An 11,856-nucleotide genomic window follows, 5' to 3' on the forward strand; every position below is an offset into this window, starting at 1 on the left:
CACACACACTCACACAAAAACAAACAAACAGCAACATCAACAACAACAACAACAAAAAAAACCGGGGACGGGGGAGAGTAAGATTTAACAACCTCAACCTTTTTTTTTTGAAGCTCTTACAACGAGAAAATGGAGGGGACACATCTGGGAGGGAGGGGGGAGAGGGAGGATGGAGGGAGGTTTTGGTGATGGGACACAATAACTAACTACATTGTATATTGACAAAATAAAAATAAATAAAATAAAAATAAATAAAATTAGTGGTCATCAAAAACTTTTTTCTCATAGCTGCTAGTTGTTAGTACTTCAGCACCATAAGTAGTTCCCGTCACTATCGCTTTTTATAACAGTCTACTGAAATCAGATTTTAATTTCTCTTTGTTCCAATAAGCAAAGGGGAAAAAAGGAAAGAGAAGAAAAAGCTTCTTTCAATCAATATTTTTATCCTTATTCGACTAGTATTTATTGAGCATCTGCATTAGGACAAACACTGTGTTGAGTTCTTAAGGACATAGTGATAAATAATGTGGATCTCATAGCTTCGTAAAAGAATTTGTGGTCTAATGCATTGCTTACCTAATAGCCTCACATCTTACATATCTTTGTGTCTTTGGCATCATATTCAAGAAATCATTGACAAATCTAATGTTGTGAAGCTTTTTCCTTCTGTTTTCTTCTAAGGGTTTTATAGTTTTAGCTCTTACATTTAGGTCCTCGATCTATTTTAAATCCATTTTTGTATATGGTGTTAAGTAAGGGTCCAACATCATTCTTTTGCATGTGGATATCCAGCTTTCCCAGCATTGTTTGTTTAAATGGCAGTGCTTTACCCATTAAGTGGTCTTGGCAGCCTTGTCAAAAATCACTTGACTATATATATATATATATATGTGAGGGCTTATTTCTGGGTGCTCTATTTTATTTCACTCGTCTGTATGTCTGTTTTTATACCGGTGCCATACTGTTTTGATTACTGTGGCTTTGTAGCAAATTTTGAAATCAGGAAGTGAGTCCTCCAACTTTGTTCTTCTTTTTCAAGTTATTTTAGCTATTTGGGAGTCCTCTGAGATTCCTTATGAATTTGGGGATGGATTCTTTTTTATTTCTGCAAAAGCCATCAATGGGATTTTAATAAGGATTACAACTGAATCTGTAGATCATGCTGAATTGTACTGACACCTTAACAATATTAACCAAGGTCATGGGTTTGGATCCCCATACTGGCCAGCCTCCAAAAAAAAAAATCACCCAACAATATTAAGTCTTCTAATCCATGAATATGGGATGTCCTTACATTTATTGTATTTAGATCTTTAATTTCTTTCAGTAATGCTTTGTAGTTTACAGTGTTGCAAGCCAAGAATACTAGGGCCCCAAGTGCCCTCATTCCACCTCATTTGTAGGTCAGAGGTTCCACACTCAGGCAAGCTAAGAAGATCAGAAGCTACTGCCCTTGCTCAGCTTGCAAAGCACAGGTATCACTCAGAGAGATGGGCTGCTGTCCCTGCTCCAAGTTCCAGAGCCACGGCTAGGAGATTTTGCCCAGAGGGAAAAACAGGCCTTAAAAACAAACTCTGAAGCTCTCCCCAAAGAAACTGTCTTTATCTGAAACATAGTGGGGGGACGTTCAAGCCTAAGGATGCTCTCAAAAACAATGGAGGCTTTGGTGTCAAGCAATTAAGAGGAGCTTGGTAGCTTCATGAGAGCAACAAGCTAAACTAGATTGTTGATTTGGTAGCTTACTAGAGAGAAGCAAAGAAAGAAGCACTCTCGAGGACTGAGAAGAAACCTCAAACACTGATCTCAGAGACTACCACTGCCAAAACTTAATTGGATCAGACTGTGGAGCAACAGATGCTCCAGAGCTTTGTCAAAAACAACGTCATGATCAGCAGGCATTAGTGAAACCTAACAGCTGGTGCATTAACAATTGAGGGAGACAACTTAACAGAGAGATAGGTGAAAGGCAGAGAGAAAGAGAGCCCTGCTAATATCACTGTCATTTCAGCGACTGTGTTTGCTTGGCCAAGGCCATGCCCTCTGAGGAGTCACATCAAAGGCCTCAAACTATGGAGGAAACAGACTCCACTAAGATGGTCCAGTCAAGTCTTTAAACAAATAGAAAGCAAACAACAATAAAAACAAGCCTGGAGAGGTGAGAGGGGAATCAGGAGAATCAGCATCTAGAGGTGCTAAAATATATTACCTAAAATGTCCAGTTTTCAACAAAAAATTATGGGACAGGGAAAGAAACAAGAAAGTGTGACCCCATACACAGGAAGAAAAGCAGTCAACAGAAACTACCTGTGACAGAACCCAGACATCTGATATACCAAAGACTTCAACACAACCATTATAAATATGTTCAAAGCACTAAAGGAAACCATGCTTAAAGAAGTAAAGGAAGGTTAGTGACAAAATCTCAACAGATAGAGAATATCAATAAAGAGATGGAAATTATAAAAAAAGAAGCAAATGGAAATTAAGAAGTTGAAAAGTACAAAAACAATAACAAATTCACTAGAGGGGTTCAACAGCAGATTTGAAGTGGCAGAAGGAAGAATTAAAGAAACTGAAGACAGATTGATAGAGATTATGTACTCTGAACAACAGAGAGAATAAAGAATGAATAAAAATGAACAAAGCCATAGAGAAATATGGGACACCACAAGTGTACCAACATACACATAAAAAGGAGAGTACAGAAAGGAGTAGAAGAAATATGGCTTAAAACTTCCCAAATGTGATTTTAAAAAAAAATTAACCTATACATCCAAGAAGTTTAACAAACTCCAAGAAGGATAAACACAAAGAGATCCCTGTAAAGAAACATCATAGTAAAAATGCTCAAAGACAAAGAGGAAAATGGCTCGTCGTGTACAAGGGAACCTCAAAGATTAATAGCTGATTTTTTTTATCAGAAACAATGGAGACCAAAAAGCAGAGGGGGTGGTGACATATTGAAAGTGTGGAAAACAAAACACTGTCAACCAAGAATCTTATATCCAGCACGATTATCTTTCAAAATTGAAGAGGAAATAAAGGTATTACCAGATAAACAAAAAACAGAGAATGTATTGCTAGTAGACCCATCTCAAAAGAAATACTAAAGGCAGTTCTTCAGGTTGAAAGCAAGTTACCCAAGATGGTAATGTGAGCCCACATGAAAGAAATGACACTGGTAAATTACAAAAGACATATAAAGATATTATAAGTATAATATAAAAGACTAATTATAGGGCAGTATAAATGTGTATTTCTTCTTCTTCTTTTGAATTATTTAAAAAGGATTGTACAAAACGCTATTATGTAATTGCACTGTTGGGCCCATAACATATAGAAATGTAATCTATATGACAATAAGTACAAATAAGGTAGGTGAGAGTACAATTGTATTGAAGTAAGGAGGTGACCCAAGATAACTCAAATTCATAAGAACAAATGAAGAAAACTAGAAAGAGCAATAAGGAAAGTTAATATAATAAACTAGTATTCAAAGTATAAAAACAACTCTTACAGCTCAACAATAAAAAGACAAATAACTCAATTTAAAAATGGGCAAAGGATCTGAATAGATATTTCTTCCAAGAAGACATACAAGTGGTCATAAGCACATGAAAAGATGCTTAACATCATTAGTCATTAGGAAAATGCAAATCAAAATCAGAGTTTGGCAGTTCCTCAAAATGTTGAATAAAGTTACCACCTTTTGACCCAGCAATTCCACTTCAAGGTATATACCTAAAAGCAATGAAAAAATACTTGTGCACAAATGTTCATAACAGTATTATTCATAGTAGCCAAAAGCAGAAATAACCTAAGTGTCTATCAACCCAAATGGATAAACAAAATGTGGTATATCCATATAATGGAATATTATTGAACAATAAAATGGATGAAGTACTGATACATGCTACAACATAGATGAACCTTGAAAATATTATAATATTATGTTAAGTGAAAGAAGGCAGGCACAAAAGACCACACCTTGTGTTATTCTGTTCATATTAAATGTCCTGAATAGGCAAGTCCATAGGGACAGAAAGTAGATCAGTGATTGCTAGGGACTAAGGAGAGGATGGAATGAGAATTGACTGCTAGTTGGAATAGGATTTCTTTTTGGTCTGATGAAAATGTTTGGTATTTACACAGTGGTGATGATTGTATAGTCATGTATATACAGTAAAAACCACTAACTACTTTAAAGGGGTGAATTTTGTGGTATATAACTTATTTCTCAATTATAAAAAAATGGGCAAGTGATTTGAATGGGTATTTCTCCATAAAAGATATCAAAATGGTCAATAAACACGTGAAAAGATGTTCAACATCCCTAATCGTTAGAGAAATGCATACTAGAACTACAGTGATACCATTTCACACCTGGCTATAATCAAAAAATCAGATAATAAGAAATGTTGAGGAGGATGTAAAGAAATGGGAGCCCTCAAACACTGCTGGTGAGAATGTAAAATGGAGCAACCACTTTGGAAAACAGTCTGGCAGTTCCTCAAGTGATTAAACAAAGAGTTACCATATGACCCAGCCTTCTACTCCTAGGTATATAGCCACGAAAAATGAAAACATATGTCCACCCAAAACTTATGCACAAGTGTTCAAAGTAGTATTACTTACTATAGCCTAAAAGTGAAAACAACCCAATTGTCCAACTGATAAATGCATTAAAAAATGTCATATATCCATTAAATTGTGTTGGTGGGCTGAGCAGACAGACTTCCCATTCCCCATGAGGCAGAATTCAGCAGTGCTTCATTTCCCCTGCCAGGGTAGTGTCATCAAGGTCTACCTGTGAGCTAAGCCTCTGCCAGCAACAAGTCTTAACAGGTGGTTTGAAACATGGCTCACCATTCCTTCCATCAGGGAAGGACCCACTGGTGAACTGAACCTTCATCCCCATCCAGCACAAGAGACCAAACAAGGCAATACAAGTTGGGGTGAGTAAGCACTCTATTTTCCCCCAAACTTTGGTCTTAGTGAGCCCAGTGGGGAGACAAACCTCTACCTCCAATTGGCAGCAACAAGACTGAACAATGCAGTGTGAGGCAGGGCTAGTGGCAGTCCTGTCTCCACCCACATTGCCCCCAGGGTCAGTGGAGCCCAGAGAGAAGCTGAGCCTCTACTCCACTTGCCATCGGTAAAGCAGAAGGAGGTGGTATGAAGCAGGGCAGTCAACACCCCCTTCCCCACTCCCCTGGTGTCATGACAGGGTCCAATAGGGAGCTGAGCCCCAACTCTACCTGGTGTTCACAAGGAGGAAAGAGTCAGTGGGTGATGGGATACTGATACTGTTGTGCATTTATCCCTGAGTAATGAAACCTCATCCACACACAAAACCTGTACTCGAATGTTCAGAGAGGCTTTACTCACAATAGCCCTAAACTGGAAACAGCCAATTGCAATGTATTGACCTTTTCTGGATCCCAATTCAAACAAATATGTATGAGGGTACTTCAAAAAGTTAATGGAAAGATTCATATTAACTTTTAATTCTATTTTTCCGCAAACTTTCTGAAGTACTCTCATGTATACATAAATGTTAAATATATAAATATATGAGCTATTTCTATGAGTCAAAAATGTGAACAGTTTAGATATTTGATTATATTAATCAACAACTGTCAGTTATTTTAGTTACGGTGATGATGATATGACTATTTAATGAATAAAATAATGTGGTGCTTTGCGTTTGCTTCAGAGTAATAAGGATACAGGGGAAGCGAGTGGAGGAAGTGACTGGAATTATTAAAGCTGGGTGATGGTACCTATTTGAGGGATGGTACTTATATGGGGGATGATACACACATGGGGATCTTTATTTTATTCTGCATACTTTTGTGAAGATTTTACATTTTCCATAATTAAAGTTATTTTTTTAAAGTAATAGAACCAAGACTTAAATCTAGGTCTACCTCATCCCAAAGCTAGTTTTTGATGAGTTTTCTATTTTCCTTTACAAATAATAAATACTTTATTTATGTACTCCTCCAATTAAGTTGTCCCATGATTCATTAGACAACATTTTAAAAATACTTCCAATCCCACAACCTAATAAAGTATGACTGACCTCCTTTATTGATGAGATACACATTAAGGAAGTTACATATAAAGTAAACTTAATTTTTCTAGATATTTTCCTAATTAAAAATTAGCTACATTTATAAAATTAGGAAAATTTTAATAAAAAAATGTCTTTGGATAGGTAAAAATCAGCTTACCTGTAGATCACAATAGAGATGGTACAACCTTTGTGGGGGCACTTGGAAAGGTACAGAGTTTTTTGGGTTGTCACCAAAAGCTGGGGACACTACTGGATTTAGTGGGTGGTGGCAGGGATGCTAAATGTCTTCAACCCTCAGGGCTCTCCTGTACAATGAAGAGCTGCCCCACCCCAAAAGCCATTGAGAAATGCCAACTAAGAGGTAACATTCCAACAGAAGAAAGAATAAGGACAAAGATTCCTCTGACTCTTGGACTTGCTGGCCGGAGAGTTACTTAGGGTAAGAATACATTATTCTACAAGAGAAGCAGCAAGTAGACACCATCATTGCATTTGTTTCAGATAGCACTTCTTTCTAAAACCAGGGAAACTAACGTATAGTAAGTCTGGCACATAGAATTGTCTACAAATGCTGGTTACAAGTAGTATTAGCGTTAGTGCCTCTAGAGTCAGACACAACAAAGGCGAATGAAGGAGGATCCACAAGGATCTGTAATTCAGACGAGCAGAAGCGGGAAACACCAGGTTTCTTGATGAGAGAGAGCTCCCCCTGGTGGAGTGGTCAGATTCCTACAAGAACGCAATCGTTTGAGAACCGATTGTTCCCAGCAATCATTGAACCTCCAATACCTTTAGTTAAATCCTTCCTCCTTTACTCTTCCTTCTATCACCTTAGCCACTTAGGGAAGAAATCCTTCAAAGTTCCATATAAAGTAGGACTAAAGTGAACTTAGGCAAAACCCAGAGTGGGCTGCAAGGGATACTGCCAAGAAAAATTACCCAAGGTCTTCCTCGGCTAACTGCTGGTGATAGCAGCAAGACCAGCAACGCAAAAGCAAAATCAGCACGGCTTGCAGCTCAGAACCTGTGGCAGAAAGAGTGAGGGGGAACTGTTGCAGTAAGAATCCAAGTCACAGCACTCTTCCTTGCCTGGGGTGCCATATAACAATCACAGCAGTGTGGGAAGGTGAGAGAGAAGAGAAAAAACACTGGTAATAGGACCAAAGTGCTTTTAAATGTGCTTTATAAGTGATACTTGTCAGTAATGAAAGGAGAAAGAAATGAAAGGCTGATTCACAAATAAGCGTTTGACAATAGGAACAAACACACGATCTCAGTCTAAGATTATAATGGAGACATTGTTTGCAACATTCCTTCTTAAAAGGCAAGAGTCATTATTGAGGATTCTGAAAACGAATTCCATCAGGCCAAAACAGTAAGGAAGTAAGAATAAAAAGGTAAGTTATACCTGCAGCTTGGGATTCCAGTATGAAGAACAGAGCCTTTTCTTTCATGTCCATTCACATGGTTATTTTTATTAAACACCAGTTTGCACAGAGACAAAAAGTATATTAAACAGATACTACCTTTCATATTTGCAGCATACCCACTGTTATTCACCAAACTGGAATATGGTGGTTCATTTTGAGGCAAGACTCCTGCAGCCATGGTAGAGTCTGTTGGGGAAAAAAAATTTTTTTTTTAATCTATGCTTTGAAAATTTGCATTTACTAGTTACCCATTATATGCTAGACCTCTGCTGTCCAATATGGCAGTCATTAGCTAAGTGGCTACTGATACTTGAAATGTGCTGCTGTTAAGTCTAAAACATAAGATTTTGAGGACTTAGTAAAAAAAAAAGCAAAATATCTCATTAATGATTTTTTACAGTGATTATACACTGAAATGATATTTTTGATATATTGGGTTAAATAAAATATATTATTAAAATTAATTTCCCAATTCTTTTTATTTTTTTTGCTACTAGAAAACCTAAAATTCAATACATGGCTCACATGAGCTACACAGTAAGTACACTGCATAGAAAAATAAGACATTCTCCCTTATGAATTTATAGTCTATGGGGAAGATAAGATAGGACACAAATAATGCTAATAAATGCTAATTGTCATAAGACAGGCTTGGACAAGCAGGAGGGCTATCCAACTTGAGGGTTGGTGTAAGCCTTCAAGGAGAAATAAGCATTTGAACTGGGCTCAAGGAGCAATATTTATTGTGGACACGAAGGTATACTAGGCAATTGAGCATAACCCTTATTCTATTGAAACATAAAATTGTACCAAGTGACAGTTTACTGCATTTATAGGACATTAATTTGTAGCTGACAGTCTTCTACTAGCTCATGCTAGATTATATGGCTAAGTGATTGCTGTGTAGTTCAAATGGTACGATATCCACTGAAGAAAGTAAGTAAATCTTTCTATATGTCAGAAAACCAAAAATTATCACCTGTCTTAAGCTCTTATTATGTGCCAGACACAAATATTAAATTACTTCTTTCTAACAAGAACACTGTGAAGTAAGTATTACTCCCTATTTTAAAAATGTAAAAATTATTTCAGTAAGGTTAACATGTACATTAAAAGGCAGAGGTGGCAGTTAATCCCATCTTTCGGCTTTTAGTTTAGTTTTTTTCACATACTACACAGCTGCAAATGAAAGAAGTTCTAATAAAGATGATCTCAACATTTTTGAGGTTTCAGGAAAACAAATGCATAATTCAACTTAGTCACAGACTAACTGTACTTCAACTTAAACACTGATGAGAAAAAGAAAAATCAACTGTGGAATTTTATAAACTAAAGAATTATTTTCCTAAAATGCAAGTATATAACCCAGAAAAGTTTATGGCACAGACTAACTGTACTTCAACTTAAACACTGATGAGAAAAAGAAAAATCAACTGTGGGATTTTATAAACTAAAGAATTATTTTCCTAAAATGCAAGTATATAACCCAGAAAAGTTTATGGAGTTGACCATAATACAAGAGAAAGTCACACACAATTCTTTTTTTTTTTAAAGATGACCGGTAAGGGAATCTTAACCCTTGGCTTGGTGTTGTCAGCACCACGCTCAACCAGTGAGCCAATGGCCATCCCTATATAGGATCCGAACCCGGGGCCTTGGTGTTCTCAGCACCACACTCTCTGGAGTGAGCCATGGGCTGACCCTGAAAGTCATACACAATTTTAATGTTTTTTTTCTAAATAATTTTAATACTTTTCTTTGCAAATTTATATTTATTGTTTGAGTATCAATGATTGGGTAGTCAAACACTGTAATTTTATTAGCTTATTAAATGGCTATGAATTTTTTAAAAGGCTCTAAAAATCTGTTGAAATTTCCTGCACCAATAAATTAATAGTAGTAATTAAATTCAGCCCTAACTAACAGTTTTCCTTGGAGCATTTGTTTATTTCTGTTGGTGGGTGGGGGGAAATCACCTCAGTGATTCCTGGAGAATTTCAAGTTCATTAAAATTTTGCTTCTAAGATCAATTTTTATATGCTCAGAAGGTACAAAATTTAAAATCTAAAGTCCTATTTGATGAAGCTGTGTCCCTTCAAAAGAAATATAGAAATTAAAATCATAGGGGTAATTTAAATTAAATAAAAATGAATGCTTCTTACAATATTAATGTTACAAATCAGGTATAATACTAATTAATGCAAACTTTTATAACATGCATAACATTTCAAGTGAATGTTATATAAAGACATGAAGTAAAAGGACTAATGGAACAAGTTGTTCCAGGGAACTCATTAGCAAAAAGTTAATTAGAAAGGATATCCATTAAGATCAGACTCACAGGAAATATTTTCACCACATTACTTTTCACAAATCTGGACTATTTTTCTTAAAATATATTTTGACAAGAAAAACAATTATCACCATATTAGAATCATGGAATTTTGGAGCAGCTGAGATTCTAGCCCTGGTTCCTTTGTACATGAGAACTTATGTACCATGTTCTACAGTAGGTCTCTGACTTCTCCAGCATGATCCAGCATGCTGAGTGACAGAGCATGTTAGTGACAAGCCAGAACCAGTCATCACTTTGTGAAACTCTCCCTGACCTCAACTTTGCTCTTCAGCTGTAATGTAATGAAACACTTCTACTTAACTGTCTCCCCTGTAGACCATGGGGTCATGAGAGAAGGAGACATGATTGGTCTATCTTTATGTCTCTAGCGAAGGGGACAGCCTATCTGGGACACACTCATGACACATCTGTGGAACTTAAAGGGACCATACCAGACTGAGTTCTTGAGTCTATTCACATCTCATTTATCTCTGTATCCTAAAGCCCATGCAAAACATGGCTATTAAAAAAGTGTTTGTTAAATTAATTATACCTTTCCAGTCACAAAGAGTACAAGTATGATTATGGACTATCTTAAAGTTTTCTTTCTAACTAGCCCCTCAGAAACTCAAAGTTGTAAGGGACCTCAGAAGTCCTCTACTAGAATTCTGACTATGAGCATCGTCTCTACAATATCTTTGGACAGTAACAGTGACATCGCCCTACAGCCCTGGTAGCTAGAACACTCTTTATAATGCTGCCGCCCTGTAATTTCTACCCACTGGTCCTATTTCTGCCCATACAGAACAACGCGTCCTTTCTTCTGTGTATCTAACATGGTGATCACGTTCCCCTCACTCTCAGTTTATATCTTCCCAGATGACAAATCAGAAGTTCTCTTCACCGTTCTTCGTATGTAATGGTTCTAGACCTCCTCGCCAGCCTGGATGCCCTCTTCTATTTACACTCTATAGAAATTATTTTAGTGCCCAAAGCTGAAATCTATTCCTCAGATGTGGTATAATCATCAAAAATAAGAACAGAAACAGTCAGCCCTTGTCCGGATAGTATATGGGGCCTTTCATCACATTGGTATTTTCAGCAGTCTCAAGACAAATCAGGATACATCAACAGACAAGGAAAAAGCTGGCTAAAAATGATTTATACTATATTTCGAAGTTTAAAAAAAGATATTCCCAAAGCATAATTAAACATATAGAAAAGTTTAAAGTGAATACATAGTACAGAATGAAAAGGAAGTCTCCAACCTCCTATCCCTCAAGCCAAGTTTTATTCCCCAGAGGTAAATACTTTAAACATTCTGGAGGATAATCACTCTGGTTCTTACATTATCATCTTTAAACCATACTTTTGAATTCCTGGTATAAAAGATGAGCAGAGTGGCTCATTTACCCTACCTCGCCCACCATGCCAAACTTTCCCCCACTTAATACATCACAATATTTTAAAGTCTTCTGATTATCTTTGTAATTTTAAACAATATCCTTTAACCATCTCTTATTCTATCAACTTTAAACAGTATCTTGATTCCCTCTATGTAAAATAAGTAAATTAATTTACCTGTACTACTGTCCATTCTCTCTTCCCCTCTACGTTCAAGTTCTGCCAACTATGCCATTTCTTTTATACTAAGATTTTTAACTTTTGTTTCAGTTAATCTTCAATTTTCTCATGACTTTTCCATAGGCTTATTCTAAAATGTAAGACAAAATACAATTATTGTGTATGTGTATTATACATAATACACAAACACCAAACCTATGCTGATCAATGTGAAACATTCCAAGCATCATTGTCAAAAAGATTATCTTTTCTTGCATTCCATTGGTTGCTTAAAACAAAATCATACTTTGTTTCTCTGTAAATTTGGACAAAGCATTTCTTATACAGACTTCCTCCTGGTTTTTAATTGCCTTTTTCTTACTGACAAAAGTAACCTAAATATACACCACATCCCTACAATCTTTTAACTTCTTAACTACTTGCTTTTT

The 11,856-nt window shown here is 36.3% G+C and overlaps 1 protein-coding gene across 1 annotated transcript in view; it reads right to left on the reverse strand.

The window, feature by feature from the left end:
- PTPDC1 (protein tyrosine phosphatase domain containing 1) overlaps window positions 1–11,512 on the reverse strand; it is a 32,310-nt gene extending 20,798 nt beyond the window's left edge. The window contains exons 1-3 of the mRNA XM_008589905.1: window positions 11,426–11,512; window positions 7,606–7,695; window positions 7,019–7,103 (exon numbers count right to left, since the gene is read on the reverse strand). Of these exons, the coding sequence (XP_008588127.1) occupies window positions 7,019–7,103; window positions 7,606–7,695; window positions 11,426–11,441 (191 nt within the window). The 5' untranslated portion in view covers window positions 11,442–11,512. The remainder of the gene's footprint in view (window positions 1–7,018; window positions 7,104–7,605; window positions 7,696–11,425) is intronic.
- Window positions 11,513–11,856: the final 344 nt, after the last annotated feature.

Source organism: Galeopterus variegatus, unplaced genomic scaffold (assembly GCF_000696425.1).
Source record: "Galeopterus variegatus unplaced genomic scaffold, G_variegatus-3.0.2 Scaffold5747, whole genome shotgun sequence".
Lineage (NCBI taxonomy): Eukaryota > Metazoa > Chordata > Mammalia > Dermoptera > Cynocephalidae > Galeopterus > Galeopterus variegatus.